Here is a 19,349-nt window from a genome sequence, read left to right as displayed (position 1 = left end):
GGGAGTTTTGTGTGTGTGTCATCTGGTGGCATTTGTAACACTGCAGATCCTCGTGTGCAAGTGGGCTGAAAGTTCTTTCAGCATAGTGGTGTCCAGGCTGTTTGAGGCCAGAGGTGGGATTCCGAGTGGACTCTCAGGGTTATAATGTAGATTTCCTCTTCATGCGCATTACCCCCTGGAACTTGTCATGTTTCCATCATTATTCCAAAGTAAGCAGTGGTGTAGCACTGACCTGCGGTTATTATGTCAGTCACTGAACTCCTCATCCTCCAAGCAGCACTGGACTGTCCAGTGCAGAGTGACTAAGAGAATTTCTAGGGACCCTCTTAGCTCTTTCCAATTATAACCAATCACAACTATGCAGGTTGATGGGGCTGCTTAAAGGAGACCTGCAAGTGGCAGAGGGAGGAATGGACTTGTGCCCTGTCTGGCTGCGGCTTTCTGGGGGGAAAAGGAGGCGGCTTGGAAGGAAGGTTTTTTTTCAAAAAAAAATTTTTTTTTGTTTTGTTAGAGGTATCAGGCATGCTCGGGCTGGCCATCTGTGTTCTGGGGAGATTTCCCTTGAGGAGCTGGACATGTGGCTTAGAAACTCACTCGCCCTTTGCTGAAAGAACAGGGCTGTGGAATCTCTACCAAAAGCACTTTTCTTCCAACTTTTGTTCAGGCATTTGATTAAATAGTAGCTGCCAAAATCCCATTTTAAACAGTCTGAATAAAAACCATTCCCCCTTTCAGTTGTTCAGGGTTTGCCTGCACAGTGTGCCTCTGTCATAATCCTGTTGGTCTCCAGTCATCACTAGTCTTACAGGGAAAAGAGGGTAGCAAGACCTGAATTTCTAACGTTTAAAACAATCAGAATAATAACTTTAAGCCCCAGCCACCCACGCTTTCAGGCCTTTAACCATCATAAAGAAACAGAAAAAGCATGAATGCATTTCCCCCCCCCCCCCCGGGGGCAGATCCCCTTGAAATGGTTTCAGTGCAAGTGACAAATACCAAATGTGATGTCAACAACTAAGAAAGTCGCAGGAAACCTATCTTGCTGCCTTCATGCTGAGCAGGGTAGAAACCTGTGACTGAAGGCAAAATGTATCTGCCTTACTCTGGGGTGGAAGGTCCAATGGGTTGCCCTGTTGATGAGGCTGCATCCATTTTCTTTGTGCTTCCCTACTCCCTGCTGAGGTTCCTTCTGCATCTTTATACCTTCCTTGGAACTCCTGCCTGCACCTAACACTCGCTCAAATCCATCCTTTACATGCACATCCTCCTTGCAATTTATCACTTGTTGGCTCTCCAAAGAAGGGAGTAATGGGAGAGGAGAGACCAGACCACCTAATGGTCTCCAGGATATTGAGTGTCTTAACCCTGTCACGTGTCTAACTTAGGATGTGATCCTGCAAAGTGAGCACACTTAGTGTGTGAGCATGCTTAGCTCCTGTTGAAATCAAATGAAGTCACTGGTGGCTGAGTGCACTCCAGGCCTCTCAGGAGGTGCTGATCCACCTGGCAGGGCCAGACCTTCAGACTGTAACCTCTGTGGCACCGGCCTGGGTGTTGGTATTGCACTGAACACACAGGCTGCACTTAATAAATAAGAGGGCTGAGCATCTGCCTGTGGGCTGCGTATGGCTCCCACAGTGGAGTCTGAGTGTCTGGCTGCTTGCTGGGAGATGTTCCTGGAGCTGTCTCCCAGGCCAGTCTGTAGTAACAGCTGTGGCTTTGGCATGCATGTCTAATGTGGTGGGAAAGGGTTAATTTTGAGCTTCCAAGTGAGCAGAATTGGGGCAAGAGAACATGCAGCCTGCAGAGAGGTCTCAGACCCTTTAGATAGTCCCTGTGATTCCAGATCACATTTATTTTTATGGTGTTTGCCCACTTCCATCTTGCATTTGGGAATCTCCTGCACTTGAGTGGCTGTCACCCAGCTCTGGGCTGACGTGCTTGGATTCTAGGGGGGAAGGGTGGGAAAGAGGCAGTCACTTTTGACACCAAGGTACCTGACTCCTCGGGCTCTAGAGGGGACATTTGCCATCTCATCGCCTCCAGTTGGCCGGCTGATGCTCACGAGAGACGCTATCAGGTCACTGTTCCATAGGAGGCTACAGGGTTCACCTTTGTGATCACAGGGCAGATTTTGGTCTGGGAGGGCGACAGGCTGCAAAATCAGCACAACAGAAAGAAGAGCGGTGGCGGGGGAAGGGGGAGGATTTGCCCTTGCTCTGATGCCTGGGAAGGTAAAGTAAAAATAGAGCCTAAAAACCTAGCCACCCAAGACCATGCTGCAGTGGTTCTGATTGCTGAGTTCCTGTGAGCCCTGCTGTTTCCCCGGGCTGGGTTCACCCCTGGCAGCATGAGTTTCCTCTGCCATGTTAATTCTGCTGGGCAATGGAAACCTGCCCCTTTCAATAAGCCCCCGTTCAAAGGGCCCCAAGCCCAAAATGAGCTGCGTCTCTTTAATTATTTATTGGCGTGGCTAAGCCAGCAGCTGGGTCCCGCTCTCCTGCGTTCAGCTGGGCTGGTTTTAATCCCTTTAAAGCCCGCGAGTGAGGAAGGGAGGCGTGACTCTGCCTCTCCTCCCTGAGGCCTGGAGGCAGAGACTGCAAGGGGGACAAAAGAAGAAAATCTCTTGCCAGCCATTTATCCAGCCGGCACCGAGCGCCGCAGTCACGGCTCGGTGAGAGGGTTTGAAATACGGGAGCTGCTCGTAATGAGCTGCTGCTGCTGCTGGCGGATAAATCACTGGCGTTATTTAATTATTTAACAAAAGCCACTGCCGGGGCCTCTGTTGTTAATTGGAGGGGAGTGTGGTAGCCAGGTCGGGCTGAGCTGAAAACCAAGCCCAACCCCATTGGGGAAGGGCCTGTCTCTGTGTTCTGGATTTGTACAGTGTCTAGCACCATGGGGTTCTGAGCGACGATGGGGGCTCCAACACCGCAATACAGATAATCAATAATAGTCTTGTTCCACTTCGCTCGAGTCACGGGTGCTGCCCTGTCGCTGATTCCAGCCTGTGATCTTACAGTGGCTCCCAGGTTGCATGTGGCCTGTCGTCTTCCCCAGTGCATCTGCAGATGCTGTGCTTAGAGGTCCTCCCTGAGCTTTCCCTGCTTTAATCTGTTCTTGCCCACCCACCAATCACAGCCATCCTCTTTAGACCCCTTCACTGGTCTGGATTTGGGGCTCCTTTTGCAGCAGATAAATCCTAGATTCCTGCTATATGACTCTCTGATGCACCCTCACTTGTTTCCAGCAGCCCCTCCGGAGCCAGTGTCTGGAGAGGCACCCGCTCAGCTAGCTGCAGATGTCACGAAAGACCTCCCTGCAGTGGGGGGGAGGGAGACTTGCTGCTGGTTCAAAGGCAGAAAAGCGCTGCCTGCCCGTCTCTCCTCCCCCGCCCCTCCAGTGGCGCTTCAAGGGCTAGAAACTTGCTAGGCTCTGCTGTTTCCTAGTCCTGTTCTGACAGGCAGCATGAAGAATTGAACCACAGCCCAGGAGACCAGCCGGCTTCACATGGTCGATGCCTCCAGCAAAGTCAAACCAGCCCCTGCCTCATCTGTCCTCTTTCTCTCCTTGAAGGAGGAATCCCTTATTGAGACCGTGGTGCCTCTGTTGCCCAGGGCCCAGCCGGCCGCCGTGGTGACCAATGTGGTTCTGGCTGCTCCGACTCAGGAGTGGAGAATCCCGAATGTGTTGGCAGGTGAAAATATCTCACAGTTGTTAGTGGGGCCTCCTAGTGCTGCCTTCTGCAGCTTAATCCACTGGTTGGGGTTTGGACAATGATCCTGTCACTACGTTTCTGCTTTGCAACTGAACCGGGGCCGTAGTGGCTGCCCCCAGAGGGCCTCAGGTCTGGGCCCAGGGGGCGTTTGCATGTCCTGGGCTCAAACCCTAAAGCCTCTCCAGCAGGCTGCATGTAGCCGCGCAGTGTTGAACCATGCTCTGTATTGCTTGCCAGTCTCTGCCCCCCGGAGTCGTCTCTCTCGCCCAAGGCTCCCCATTACTTAGAATCCTGCTCTCCCTTTGCTCTGGCTGTGTCAGCCCCTCCTTTAACCCCTTCCCAGGCTGCCTCTCTCTCTCTCTCCCCACATCAAAATCAAGCTCCTCATCTCTACCTTCAAGGGGCTGGACACCTCTGCCTTTCTTGCTCCTCGGTGGCATCTCTCTGCTCCTTCATCATAGTCTTCCATTCTCAGCGTCATGCCATCCGTCACACCTCCCTCCTCTTTGGAATGCTTCCTGTCCCCCCCTGCGCCAACCGCTTTCCCTCCCTCTCCTGGAAATCCATCTTTGCATGAGTGAGACTGTTAGCTCTTCTGGGTGGCGACTGTATCTCGTATGTGCGCGTTTGTGAAGTGCCATGTGCACTGATCGTCCGATTTGCAGAGAGGATTGATACCTCTGGAAATCAGACTATGACGAGTATTAGGTGGAGGTCCTGATCGAGGTTGGGGCCCCTTCGTGCTAGGCATCGTGTAAACACTTAGTAAGAGAGTCTCTCTGCCCCAAAGAGCTTACAGTCTAAATAGACAGGACAGACAAAGAGTAGCGGGGAAACAGCGACCCCAGTTCTCAAAGGTATTTAGGTGTTTAACTCCTATTGAAATCATTTGGAGTTAGAAACCTAAATCCCTTTGAGGATCTGGGCCGAAGTGACTTGACCACGGTCAGCCAGAAGGGCAGCAGCAGTCAGGGTACTTTCTAAACAGTATAATGTGTCCTGTGGGGAACATTAGATCTAAAGTGTGTGGTGCAGAGCCCACCACTGCGTGTCAGAGACCCCTGAATGATGTGGCCCTACCCCCCAACCTACTCTTCCCTCCCCTGGTTTGGTCAGGTTCTCTTTGCAAGAATTCAGGCTAGGGACTTCCTTTTTTAAGATGAGATCTTAGACTCTGGAGCACAGTTATGTGACCATTTAAAAAACCTGCAACAATAGAGCATCTTATGTGGCTGTAGTATTGCATTGTACGTGGGTCTTTGAGTCCCTGGAAGAGATGTCTGCCTTCTCAAGCTGCTGTTAATGAGTGGCTGTATCTGGGCTCTCGGAAAGCCCAGGTCAGTATGGGATGTGGGCTGTTGTCTTTCGGACTGGACTGTCCTTTCCTGATGGGAAGGGTTAGGGCTGGCCACTGTGGACCTTAGAGAGATCACATGTGACCCATTATCCCCTTCCATCCCTTGCAAGGTCCGTTTGGGAGTCTGCGACTCAATGCCAGGAGAACACTGGCAGGTGCAGGTAAAACAGAAATGCTGGAGCCTGGGGCAATGGTTTTAGGGTGACTGGCTTGTGCTTGTGTGTGAGACTTTCTTCTCCTGTCTGATTGTGAGCTGTCACCCATTCTGTCCCCGTAGCCAATTGAAAAGCTGATGGAGCTCCTGGATACCCTCGACAGGTGGATTGATGAGACCCCGCCAGTGAACCAGCCCTCTCGCTTTGGGAATAAGGCCTTCAGGACTTGGTACGCCAAACTAGACCAGGTATGTAGGGGTTGGGAGAGAGACTCTTAGATGGTGGACTTAAAATGGTGGCTTCATCAGCAAGAAGTATGTCCTGCAATAATCATGGAAAGGCTGCCATCCTCCTGTTGTACCTGGGCAGTCATTAGATTGACCCACCAACTTGCAGAGTTAGGTGGGGACTATGTTTCAGGTCTTTTGATCTCAGGTCTGGTGCTGGTCTTGAACCCCCATGGGAGCACAGCTCACCTTTACATGCTCTTTGACAGGGTCTTTGTCCCCTGGAGGTAATCCCAAGGAGCTTCACTGACTGCTCTCCTTTGTTAACCAGCCATTGTGTCCACCTACCTGTGGATATGGCAGATGGGAGCAGGCACGTGATGGCCCATGGCATAGCTTGGCCTGCCTCAGCTGAGAGGGCTCACCCCAGATAAGGCTCCATGGAGCTCGTGGAGGCAGAGTGCACTGTAGTAGGCTGCAGCGCATTTACCCATGGGCTCCTTCTGGGCCCATAGATACACTGCGTTGCAGTTTGTTAAAGTTCCGTTTCCAGGGCACTGAGTGCCAGCAAAAGGTACTAGGTGGATGGCTTTGGAGACTGACGTCCTCTCTCTCCAAAAAAAGATACAGGCCAGGCAGTGACTGGGTAAGCGCTCCGCACATTGCTCCCCGGCATGCTGCAATCCTGCCCTGGAGAGACCACCTCCAGTGACTGTAGGGGAATTCACTGGCCAGGTCATCTAAGCCTGGGGCGCTCTACTGAGACTGTCAACAAGTGGGGCGTCTGTATCAATGGCTTATCAGGATGGATGCTTTTTAAGTGGAAGAAGCCCTTACAGCAGGCAGGGGAATAAGCCACTCTCTCTGACTAAATCTCTGCCACCCCAACTGGTGACCTACAGATTCACTAGCTTGGAGACAATTAATGCTGCTCCTTATATTGGCCTGTAACAGGTGCTTTTGAATAATGTTGGAGTTCCTTATTTTCCCCTAATCAATCTGGTTTGTTGGAGGGGGTGGCTCGCTCCATGCAAAACCAACTCCAACCAATAGCGAGGGTGTTGGTGGTGCTTTGTACCCATCTTTTGGCTTGTGGCACATCTAGGTTAACGCTCAGGAACCTTTTGTTGTTGTGTTTAAGGAAGCAGAAAACTTGGTTAAAACAGTGGTCCCTGAGTATCTGGCTGAAGCTGCACCAGAGGTAGCCTTATACCTGAAGGAATCCGTGGGGAACTCCACCCGCATCGACTATGGGACAGGTACCGTCACGTGCACAATTAATTCATCTAGCCTTGCTGGGCTTCGATTCCCCAGTGTGAATTCACCCCTACAGTCAATATATGCCATTGCAGGGAACTGCTCTGGATCACGCCAAGGCTAAAACTGGCCAGGAGAGAGCAGGGGATCAGAATCTGATTATACCAGAGCTGTGATTGATGTAGATTCTTGGCTGCCTCCACTTCAGTCCTAGTCATCTTAAGTTTTTCAAAATAAGTATTCTTAGCTTCCCTATAACATCTTTCATCCAAGGAGGTCAAAGTGCTCTAGAAACATTAATTGACCATTACAACCACTATTGAAATGCTGTCACTTCTGGCGTGTACCATGGGAGCGGTTTAACAGCGCACAGCTACACTGCGTGATGGTGTAGGACAGGAAGTGTATATGGAGTATTGTGTGCAGCTGAATCCCAAGGGGCAGTTTAGGGAGCTAAAATGTAATATCTTGGATTGGAATCAGATCAGGAAATGAATTAATATTCATACTCTGTGAGAAGTGTCTTCAGATCGTAAGTGGCCACAAATGTTTGCTACGTGTGGCATAAATACCACATAGCACCTTTAAGACTTAGTGTGAGAGCAGAATCGGGCCCAGGGAGAAATGTCAGAATCAAAAGCTGGAGTAATTCCATTGGCTTTAGTTAGGTTACTTTGGATTTAAATCAGTATGAGAGCAGACCCTGAAATTCCAAGGAGTCCCACCTGTATGTATTGGAGGAAGAGGGCTCGGAGAGGAATGTCCAGCTAATGACTTAATCAGATAGCTGGAGTGAGGGTCATTGTAGCATGCCAGGAGCCTGAAATATGTGACCTCTGTAATGTGCTGGGTAAGGAGAGGAGGAGATTTGAGGTAAAGAGATGAAGAAGCACAGGTATGCAAATCTCCTCACCAGCTGTGCTGCAGCTCTTGATCGCCAGGGGGAGATGTTGCCTTTGGTAATGGACCTGTTGACTTAGTCAGTCAGTTGCAGCTTGGTGAGGGAAATCCAGTCTCTCCACCACTCCTCTGTCTTGAGCATTGGGTTCTGTATTCTTTCAGCTCAGCACAGCTAGACCTTAGGTGCAGCTTGTTCATATCCCAGCAACTGCACGGCTTTATAAAGTGGAGCCGCTTCCTTTATTTACTCTCTTTATTGCCGTAGTTTCTCCCACCCAACGGGAAATAAAAGCATCTTTCTGCAACCAGCCCCAATATCTTATGGGCTCTTCTGAGTGCTGCATTTATTCTGCTCTCTTCACTGTTAGCCAGAGGACAAAGCTGCATAGAGCGGGTGGGCCATGGCTGACAGTTGGGCACCTTAGGGCAGTGCATTTCCCTGGGGTGGAGCAGGGCTAATGTCCCTCTGACATAGGGCCTTTTGAAAGTAGGAGGAAATCTGTTTAATTGCTAATGAGTGTTTGTGTCCACCCCCAAACACGCACATCCCTCGCTGGGTTATTCTGGAATTCTCCGGTTTCCCCATCCTCTTGATCAGCTCATAAGAAAGGGAGTTGCCCCAACACTCCAGTCTCAGTGCCTGGCTCTCAAAATATTTCATTCTGCAGGTAAATAAATTTGTTAGTCTCTAAGGTGCCACAAGGACTCCTCGTTGTTTTTGCTGATACAGACTAACACGGCTGCCACTCTGAGAGATGAAACTGACATCTTAATTCCCTAAATATGAACAGGGAGGGTGTTCATGTGTGGGTGCAAGAGAAGTGTTTAGTGATTCAATTTCTGGACTAGATTCAGGGCTTCTGAATCCTGCCACTGAGTCACTGTGTGGTCTTGGTCAAGTCACTTAACTGTCCTGTGTCTCAGTTTTCCCATTTTACAGATGGGACTAATCCTTCGCTACTTCATAAGGGTACGTGTTTAATTTGTTAATGGATGTGAAGCACTGTGAGATCCTTGGATAGCAGGTGCTATGTAGGTATGAAATATTATTGTTGGGTGTCAATAATAGAAGGAGTCTTTTTTGTGATCTTATCCAAGTAAGAAGGAGCCTTTGTTGATTGGGGCTCTGCTGCTCATGGGGATGTGATTGCTGTGTCCTCCAAAGAGCCATTGTAGCACCTGCAGGGAGCTTATCTGTGATGGGAATTACCAATGTTTTGTCTGTCTCCTTTTCTTCAATCCCAGGTCACGAAGCGGCATTCGCTGCCTTCCTCTGTTGCCTGTGTAAAATTGGTGTTCTCAGGGTGGATGACCAGCTGGCCATTGTCTTCAAAGTGTTTAACCGGTAAGGCAATGCAAGTACAGGTGAGGTGGAGCTGTTCCTAGGGCATTTTCCCCTCAAATCTGTCTGTGGTTCACTGGTCATAAAGCATGTGGCCTGCAACCGTCAGTCCACCACACCTAATTCTCGCTACTATCTGGTCATAATGTGCCCCCACACCCTTTGTGTTGTTACACTGCCTGAGGGACAGTAATCGGTGTGTCCCCACCCCAAATACAAGACAAGAGGTGATGTGATCACTGTGTATATATACCTTCATGGAGAAAATGTACCAGCTGCTAATGGGCTCTCCAACCTAGTGGATAAAGGTATAATAAGAACCAATGACTCAAGTATCAGGGGGTAGCCGTGTTAGTCTGTATCTACAAAAACAACAAAGAGTCTGGTGGCACCTTAAAGACTAACAGATTTATTTGGGCATAAGCTTTCGTGAGTAAAAACCTCACTTCTTCGGATGCATAGCTCAAGGTAAAGCCAGACACATTCAAATTACAAATAAAGGATAATTTTTTTTAACAAGTGGGGAGATTAACTAGTGGAAGAAACTACCAAGGGCAGTGGTGGATTCTCCATCTCTTAATGGCTTCAGGTCCAGACTGGATGGCTTTCTGGAAGATACAGGGTAATCAGTACAAATTATTAGGCTCAATATAGGGGTAACTGGATGAAATTCTGTGGCTTGTGTTACTCAGGAGATCAGCCTAGACGATCTAATGGTATCCTCTGACCTTTCAGTCTGTGAACCTGCAAACCCTCCATAGCTCCTCTTGAGAGCTGCCACAATGCAGGAGGTGGGGTTTGTAGTGGTGCAAGCAGAGAACTGGCCATTGGGACGCCTACGTTCTAATCCCAATTTTGCCACTGACTTGCTGTGTGAACTTGGGCAAGTCGCTTCTCCTCTCTGCGCTTCACTTTCCCCGTCTGTAAAGTGGGGATGATCAATCCTCCCTCACAGGGACTGTTGTACAGCTTAACTCAGGGATATTTGTAAAGCGCTTTGCGATCCTCTGATGAAAAGAGCTGGGGGGTGGGGGGAAGTGTCATTGTTATTAGGCAACAGACAGAAAAATTTTGCAGCAAAGTAAAATACACAGGGATGGTGTTCAAAAGCTGCTGCTCCCTTTTTTTTATATTGACTTCAGCAAAAACCTCAGTGCTGTGTTTGCCATTAAATCTACGATCAGGCCCAATTTTCTCTATAGTCTTGTGGCAGAACATTTATCGAGCATGCAGCGTTATATGCAGGGCGCTGTATGCGAGTCCTAGATCCAGGGTTCTGATCCTGGTCTGTAAGGAGCACCTTTAAAAGCGTATTCCCTCTTGTCCCCTTACAAATGGGCACAGAGAGCGGATACAGAGTGATGGGCATGATGGAATATGTTCTGCGGTGAGTCAGAGTTGTCATCCACAGGTACTAGCTCTATCTTCATCAAAAGGTTTGGGCACTCTGCTGCCTTTTATGCTGTCACCATCACCCACTTACATTATCTCCTCTGGGCAAAGTGCTGTTCCTTGATTTCCCTGCTTAGCCTCTTATGTATAGTTGAATGACCAAAATAGGCTCTGGATACCTCTTCCTCCTAAGCAGGGGCTGTCTGGGTAACATGAGTAGGGCAGGTTTATTTATACTAGTGTATCCTGTCCTCTGGTTAACCAAGAGGTAGAAATTTGGTACAAGAAAGCCAATATCAGATAGCTGTTAGCTGCAAACTTAACCCTGCTGTGAACCAGACTGAGTCAAACCTCTGCCTTTCACAAATGGTTTGTTGTCATTTGTTTCTCCTCCAGCCTGGACTCCTGATGCTCACTCAGCCAGCTGGCTGTTGGACTGGATCACGTGCTTGTGCTGCGTCCAGAGAGAAGGAGCTTGGGGCATCTGGTTCTCTCCTGTATATGTTGATGGGTTTTCTGATTGGAAACCCACCATTGTTTCAGCAGGGAGGAGAGGCCTTGAGCCTTTACACCTGATGTCTTATTTAGCCCTTCCCTTTCTTCTCTATCTTAGGTACCTGGAGGTGATGCGGAAACTCCAGAAAACGTACAGGATGGAACCAGCTGGTAGCCAGGGAGTTTGGGGCCTGGATGACTTCCAGTTTCTGCCCTTCATATGGGGCAGTTCCCAACTGATAGGTACTAACGCACCTACAAAACGTTGGTCTCTTTCCCCTTCTGTCCTTCACTGTGAAGATCATCAGTGGTTCGGGATATTTTTTTTCTAGCTAAGTGTGACTTTAAAAAAAGCTGATTTGAGAAGTTTGCTTTAAGTTAAGAATTTTTGTTCTCTGCTTTCAAAATAAGCCAGTTGGTCAGACTGTGAAAAAGGAGGGTTACAGTGGAAATGTTGAAACACCTTAAAGTACACCTGTTTTTTATTGAGACTCCTGGGTGTATTTTGGTGCTGAAAAAGAAAGTTTTTGCCCTGAGTGGCTTACAGTCTGCTCTTACTGTGAAGGCACTGGGCTGGGACTCGGATTTGGGTTTAATTTCCAGCTCTGCCATAGACTCCTGGGGCCACCTTGGGCAAGTCACTTAATATCTCTGGGCTTCATTTCCCTATCTGTAAAATGGGCACACTTCCTTTGTTCTGTCTGTTTAGATAGTAAACTATTTGAGGCAAGGACTTAATGCAGGGGCGGGCAAACCTTTTGGCCTGAAGGCCACATTGGGTTTCTGAAATTGTATGGAGGGCCCGGTCCCTACCCCCTATCCAACCCCTCCTGCTTCTTGCCCCCTGACGGTCCCCCTGGGATTCCTGCCCACCCCCCCCCCACCCTCAATCCAACCCCTCCTCTCATTCCTGACTGCCCCCCTGGGATCCCTGCCCCACCCAACCACCCCTTTCTCCCTGTCCCCTGACTGCCTCCGGAACCCCTGCCCTTGACTGCTCCCCCGGGACCCCTGCCCCCATTCAACCCCCTGTTCCCTGCCCTCTGATCGCTCCGACCCCTATCCACACCCCTGACCACCACCCTGAACTCCCCTGCCCTCTATCCAACCTCCCTGCCCCCTTTCCACGCTGCCTGGAGCGCTGGTGGTGCTACAGCTGCGCCACCCAGAGCACTAGGACAGGCCGCAGCTCTGCAAGAGCCCTGCTGCCCAGAGCATTGCGCCAGCGGCGCAGTGAGCTGAGGCTGCGGGGGAGGGGGAACAGCGAGGGAGGGGCCGGGGGCGAGCCTCCCAGGCCAGGAGCTCAGGGGCCAGGGAGGAGGGTCCTGCGGGCCATAGTTTGCCCACCTCTGACTTAATGGGTGTGTGTGACACCTAGCACAAGCGGGCACTGATTTCAGCAGGGACCTCTAGGTGCTACTGTAAACAAAAAAATAATGCATACTCTAGACTGATCACAACAGGCAGCACGCATCTGACACAATGCACTGGCTGGTCCGTAGGATAATTCTGTTTTGGAGCTGTGCTGCGAGAGACTACCTCATCATATTGTTCATTGCACAAATGTTATGGACCGGGACGTAGCTGGTCAGGTCTAGTGGGCGGAGCAGGCATACAGTTTGGGGAATGAAGCTGAGGGTCAGCAACAGAGTCAACTGCCAGTTACCAGAGCTTGAGGTCAAGCCAGAATCGGAACCAGGAATCAAAGCTGAGGGTCAGAGCCGAGGTCAGATGCAAAATGCCAGAACCAAGGGTCAAGCTGGAATCAGGGTCAGAAGTCAGAGGCTGGATTCAGAACCAGGATTGGTCACTGAGGATTGGCAGTGAGGCATAAGGGCAGGAGGAGAGGCCAGGAACAAGCACTGTGGGAACAGGAGTGAAGGCAGAGGTAAGGGAGGAGCCGGGAGCAGAATAGGAACAGAGTTGAGTGCAGGAGTAGACACAAGAGGCTCCAAGGCAGGCACAACAGAAAACCACCTTGTTACGTGGACAAACTTCCTGTTCCTATTCCTGGCTTAAATAGCGTAGTTGGACCTGTCGGTGCAGCTGGGCCATCTTCCAATCAGAGCTCCTGTGGGTGGTGCCTTGGCTGGGGCTATCGCCCTAGTAGTGTCTCAGCCCACCTGGTTTCAGTAGCTATTGGGTGAAGGCCAGGATGTGACAGCTGTCTGGGGACTCCCAGACCTGGGTTAAAGACCCAGGACATCACAACTAATCCTATTGACTTGGGTCTAGAGACAGTCAGTGAACCTAGTGCATCGCTTTCTTAGAGTTTAGGGTTAGAAATATGGCCTCTAGCAAGGAAGAATGATCTGAGCCTGACAATTAACATCCAGTAAATTCCACTTCAGTCTCTAGTAAAATAATGGAGCGAACTTTAAGAAGAGAGTATCTGTAAGTGTTTAGGGGATAAAAAGCTGTGACCAATGAAGTCATGGGTTTATAAGGACCAAATGTTACATTTTTGAATTTCAAAATCAGTGGGTGAAAGGAATGGAGTAGTTGTAATATAACTTGATTTTGGTAATGTGTGTCAGGAAATCTCGTAACTTATGTTGTCTTGGCTGGAAACCATACAGAATGGATGGAAAACTGGCTGCATGGGCATATACAAAAGCCAAAAAGAGGTCTGAGGGAATACTTTAGAAATCAATGTTTGCTCGTTTACCAGACAGATGTAGACAAACAGAGAAGAGCCTTGGAGGAGAGCAACCAACCTGGTTAACAGGCTGGTGAAAGATTAAAAGGACTGAATGTGTATGTAGCTTTGCTAGCTGAGGGCTATGGGCTCCTGAACCTACCAGTATTTTAATGGTACAAACGTCAAGGAGGGGAGACAGATGACAGAGGGTGGCACAATGAAAGGATGAAATTAAGACAGGTCACACACCAGGAAACCTGTGAAAGTGTCTCCCGAGGGAAATGTGTGAAAGTCCCATCTATGGAGACACTTAAACTCCACTGGATAAAGCCCTATGCAATGTATGGTCGGTAGGAACCAATCCTTCACTGACCCTTGTGTTAGGTGACCTAGTATGAAACTTCTGTCTCTATCTCACCAGAAGGTATTGAAGTGGATTGTGTCTATAATGAGGGGCTGGAGCAGGAAGAGACCAGGTGGTTTGACATCTGAATTTTTTTTCAGAACACCCAAACCTGGAACCTCGGCACTTTGTTGACGAGAAGGTGGTGAATGAAAACCATAAGGACTACATGTTCCTGGAGTGCATCCTGTTCATTACAGAGGTGAGGGTGGGGATACTTACCCCATCGAGAGACTTCTCAGCTGCATTGGGTTCTCTTGCGATTGGATTATTGGGTGGCTTTCTCTTCCTTTTGTATTTTGGTTCATCTTTGTGGAACATGTGGCTGAGCCTTTGTACAAGCCCCTGACTCTCCTCTTGAATGAGTTCGGCAGGGATGTTGAGAGTGAATGTGATGAAGCTGGATGGGAGGTAGATATGGGTGATTTAGTGGGGTTTGCCAGGGGTGGTAAATAAAGCAGATAGATCGCCTTGGACACCTTTTTGGATAAGACAAGGGGTATGTGATTTCAGAACACGTGTGTGAGAAATGGCTGGTGTTCCTTGTTCAGTCAGGTCCTTGTGCCTGGTACTCCAAGCTATCCCTCTCTCAGCAATAAGCCTTTTGGCAGGGCCATAGTGCATCTGGGTCACCTGTGTGTGCCCCTAACCCACCACAGAGCCTGGGTTGCTCCAAATCTCAGCCTGGCCATTGGTTCTCTGTGGTAAAAGATACTTATTAAATATCCATTCTTGTGAGCTAGTGAGGGGAGATGTCCCTCGCTGGTAACGCGTCCAGAACCATGTCCTCATTAAAGTGTATCATGGAATCTTGGGATGGGGGAAATAATGCTGGCAAAAGGTTTGGCAAAGCCCCTCTATGGTAACATCCAGTGTATCTTCACTAGAGGGCACTGTTTCTAAACAATGGTGCTTACTGCCTCCTGTCTGCAGCCACATGGTGTGAGTGGCTTGTCTGACTAGGCTGAGAGAAGGTAGGTGAGGTAGTAGCTTTTATTGGACCAACTTCTCTTGGTAGAAAGGTACCAGCTTTTGAGCTTCACAGACCTCTTCTTCAGATCTGGGGAAGGTAACCAGAGTGTTAGACCTGCTACTCCTGAGTGAATTCTGTGCCAAAAATTTAAAAATTCTGTGCCAAAAAATTAAAAATTCTGCGCACAAGATTTTAAAATTCTGCAAGTTGTATTTGTCAATAAATAAATGCAGAGGCTCCAGCATGGCAGTGGGGACCATAGGTCACTGGCTGCACAAAGGTGGGAGACCACCCTGCAGCCTCCCCACTCCCACCCTAGGACATGGACTCAGTGGTGAGGTTGTATCCAACCCTGACACAGCACAAGGTCTGGGCCTGCCCCAGAAACACCATAGGGCCCTGCCCTTCTGCCCCAGGCACACCAGGTGTGGGGCAGGCAGGTTCAACTAGGCAGGATCCAAGTGTGGAGGGGCTCAGTGTTGGGGGCATCCGGGTGTCAGGTGAGAGGATTCTGTGTGGGACAATCTGTGTGAAGGCAGCTCAGCGGGGGATTTAGGTGTGGGGGGAATCTGGATGCACAGAGGCTCATTGCAGGGGTTCCAGGTGCAGGGGCAATGGGACTCTGCAAGGGATTCCAGGTGAAGGTGGTTGGGGTTCAGTAGAGGGGTCTGGGTGTGGGGATCTCATCAGGGGGGTCTGGGTGCAGCTGGGGGAGTGGGGCTTGGTGGGGTGGAGGTCTGGGTGCAGCTAGTTGGGAGTCAATGGTATGGGGGTCTGGATGAGGGGGCTCAGGGTGGGGCTTGTCAGGGTGGGGGTTTGAGTGCAAGGAGCTCAGTGGAGGGTGGTTTGGAGGCAGGGGTTCTGGGTGCAGGGGGCTCCAAATATAGGGATTGAGGTTCAGTAGGGTGGGGTTGAGGTATGGAGGGCTGGGGGGTTCAGGCCATACGGGGTGAGGCTTGGCAGGGGTCTCTGGGTATCGGAGGTCCAGATGCATGGGGGTTGGGCGGACGGAGGAGCAATTCCCCGTACAGTAACCCTTCCCCCCCACAGCTGAGGAGTGATGGGGACAGGAAGCAGGGGAAGATGCTGAGCTCTTCTGCAGCTGGGGGAGGTTTCTGGAGGTGGGTCTGACACTCTTTGCAGGGAAGAAGCCACTGACTGGAGTGTCTCCAGCCCTGCACTGATTTATCTCTCTGCCAGCTGCTCTGGGTGCCCGAAACAATGTACCTGCGCAGCTATGGGGTGATTCAGCTTCCCTTTGCTTCCCTATCAGAAAGTCATTTTTCTGCGGGGAAGCAAAGAAATCTGCAGGGGACATGAATTCTGTGCACGTGCAGTGGCGCAGAATTCCCCCAGGAGTAAGGACCTGCAAGAGAGCTCTATGAAGCTTGAAAGCTTGTATGTTTCACCAACAGAAGTTGGTCCAATAAAAGATATTACCTCACCTACTTTGTTTCTCTAATATCCTGGAACCAACATGGCTACAATACTGCAAATAGTCTAAGCTGGACATGTCTACGGTGCTCATTCCCATGAAGTCTCGGTGGGGAGAGCAAAGACTGTGCACTCTACTCCTGTTAGCAATCGCTTTTCTGGTAACCTGCTAGAAATAGAGGCTGACACAATTTTTATGCATGCAGTGCCACTCTTTTCTTGCTATTCTATGCCTCTATGCCCCCTTTTTCTCTATCTCCTCTTGCTAAATTAGTGATCAAACAGACAGGTTCGCGTGATATGACACCCACCCCACTATAATCAACAGTATAGTGAATTCTTAAAAGTGGCATATAGCTCCCTTTGAACCAAATCCCGAGAGGTGCTGGGCCCTTGGAACTCCCACTGATTCCAGCAGATGCTGCTGGTGCTTAGCATCTCTTGGGATTTAACCCTTGATTTGCAGTTTAAAAATAACCTAATGGAAACCAAATATCATTGAGAACATGCGACTATATAATGCCAAAGAAAAAAAAAAATTGTGTCTGGGGCGGATCTATTTGTGCTTCCTGCTCAGTGAAAGCTGAAGCCAAGATGCTGTAAGATTTATTGTTTACAGTGTTGTTGTAGCTGTGTTGGTCCTAGAATATTAGAGAGACAAGGTGAGTGAGGTAATATCTTTTATTGGACCAACTTCTGTTGGTGAAAGAGACAAGCTTTTGAGCTCATACAGAGGTGGTCTTCAGGTCCTCAAGAGCTCTGTGTAACCTTGAAAGTTTGTCTTTCTCCGGCAGAAGTTGGTCCAACATAAGATTTATTTTAATTTTGGGATGTGTAACTTGTTCCTGTATTGAGGGTATATTACAAATATGCATTTCTGTGCACAGGTATAAAAAAACTATAAGCAAAATATAGATGACACTTGATAGGTTGAAGTGGATTTTTAAAACTTCTTTAGTCATTTTTTTCCCTTGCAAAAATTAGCTTTTTCTGGCTCTTGTTAAATAAATAAATAAATATTTGTCCCACAAATTTCATTGGAGCTGGTGGAATCTGGATTTTTAAAAGTACCATGTCTAGCTGCTATAGCGCCACCTAGTGGCACATAAAGCTGCTCTGGGTTCTTGTTGGGTGAGCAGATAAAAGACTTGGGACAAGCTGAATTATCAAACATGGGATATTTTAACCATATTTTATCATAAATATTGTTTCAAACAGATTTATCTTTTGAAATGTAATTGTTTCGTTTCATGGAGAGAGGTTGCTACTGCCACTAGGTGGAGCTATAACAGCTTTTAATACCAGCTTTCTGTCCATTAAATCAACAAGCTGAACAAACAACAAATATCATGGCAAAATAACAGGGAAAAAGGTTTTAAAACTTACTTTAATGCTTTTTTTTTTTTTCTTCAAATCCCCTTGATTGAAAGCCTGCTTTCCCTTAATAACATTACATACACATATAGCCTAAACTGAGTGCATTTTATAGGTATCGGATCATTCCTTGCTTTTGAACCATTCAAAAAATAGCAACTACAGTGGTGTGTTTTTTTTTTTTTAAATACAGTATTTTCTTTGAGTTCTTTATTCCTTTGCCTGTATGTGATGTTTCAGTAATATAGATACTAGACTACATTGTTTTTGTGTGTGTATTAAACCTCAAACTGTTAAAGTAACAGTAACACAATGTCTGATCTGAATCCACTAAAACTCTTCTTTAATGCTCCCTGTAACCTATATGAGTATTGCAGCAAATGTTACATAAGTTAACTAATTATAGGATGACTTTGAAAGATGGTTCCTAAATGGCTTTGGTCCCTCAATAAGAGTTCCCTGTGTGTAAAGGGAAGTAGAGTGTTGTGTAGTGGTTAGAGCAGGGGACTGAGAGTCAGGAATCCTGGATTTCCCTCCCCGCACTCCGCCCGGCTCTGTGACCGAGGGCAAGTAATTTAAAATGATTGCAGGATCTTCTGCGCAGGGTCTGTTTCTTTTTATGTGTTCCTACAGTGCCTAGGACAAGGGAACTCTAAGTGCCGCTGCAATGTAAAGAGTATGAACTGAACAAATCTGTGCCTCAGTTTTCCTGTCTGTAAAATGGAATTAACACTGATGTGCTAGGTGGGAAAATGTGAGACTTTATTCATGTATGTAACAGTGGGTGAAATGTGCCACAGCAACGTTGTATCGCTACTACTGAATCAGGCCTGTAGGACTGGCTCGTTCTCTGGTTTTAACTTCCATGTTCAAACAGCAGTGTTTAAAAAGAGAATGGCAAAAAGCAAGTATCAGAACATCACCCCCACCTCTCCTCAACCAAAAAACCCTTCAGAAGAAATAATCTGCTGTTGCATAATCTCCCCCCCCCCCCCCCAATCACTGGTGAGCTGCGATATCTCTGGGTGCTTTGTTGAATGGTGTTGTATGCAGTGTAGTTGTAGTTGTGTCTGTCCCAGGATATTAGAGGCAAGGGGTGGGGGGGAGGTAATCTCTTTTATTTCTGTTGGTGAGAGACACAAGCTTTTGAGCCACGTAGACCTGAAGAAGGGCTGTGTGTGACTCCAAAGCTTGTCTCTCTCCCCAACAGAAGTTGGTCCAATAGAAGAGATTACCTCACCCACCTTGTCTCTCCGATGCTGTTAGTTATCTGGTGCCTACAGTATGCAGAGCCCTCTGCAAGAGACAAAGATAAAGCTGGTCCCTTGTCAGATCTCCAGTATAATCTGTAGGACTGCGGTGTGTGTATATATAGGGGAAAAGCCCAAGCATTGTGTGTGTGCTGAACTGTGCAGAGGGCTGAAGCCTGAACAAAATAGGACTGTGTTCCTTTAAGAGCCAAGGGCAGGCAATGAAGAATTTCAGTTTCAATCTGGCTTCTAAATTTGGAGGTTTGGGAAGGGAGGGCTCAGGTTTCAGCTGGAAGGGAAGGAACTGACAGGAAGGCACTGCACAGAGCCGTCCCCCCCTCCCCCTCCAGTTACTGACAGAGGAACCATTTACAAAAGGCTGATTCTCTTGGGAACAGAGAGGCAGGAACGCAGCGTCTGTGAGTAATTTC

At 48.5% G+C, this 19,349-nt stretch overlaps 1 protein-coding gene across 1 annotated transcript in view; it reads left to right on the top strand.

The window, feature by feature from the left end:
- Window positions 1-19,349, top strand: part of PTPA (protein phosphatase 2 phosphatase activator) — a 41,316-nt gene that overhangs the window by 7,813 nt on the left and 14,154 nt on the right. Inside the window, exons 4-8 of the mRNA XM_054007209.1 lie at window positions 5,353-5,478; window positions 6,599-6,716; window positions 8,860-8,959; window positions 10,962-11,086; window positions 13,989-14,089. Coding sequence (XP_053863184.1) covers window positions 5,353-5,478; window positions 6,599-6,716; window positions 8,860-8,959; window positions 10,962-11,086; window positions 13,989-14,089 — 570 coding nt within the window. The remainder of the gene's footprint in view (window positions 1-5,352; window positions 5,479-6,598; window positions 6,717-8,859; window positions 8,960-10,961; window positions 11,087-13,988; window positions 14,090-19,349) is intronic.

Source organism: Malaclemys terrapin, chromosome 17 (genome assembly GCF_027887155.1).
Source record: "Malaclemys terrapin pileata isolate rMalTer1 chromosome 17, rMalTer1.hap1, whole genome shotgun sequence".
In the NCBI taxonomy this organism is placed as follows: Eukaryota; Metazoa; Chordata; order Testudines; family Emydidae; genus Malaclemys; species Malaclemys terrapin.
Note: the sequence above shows the minus strand (reverse complement) of the source record. Positions and strands in the feature narration are given on the sequence as shown.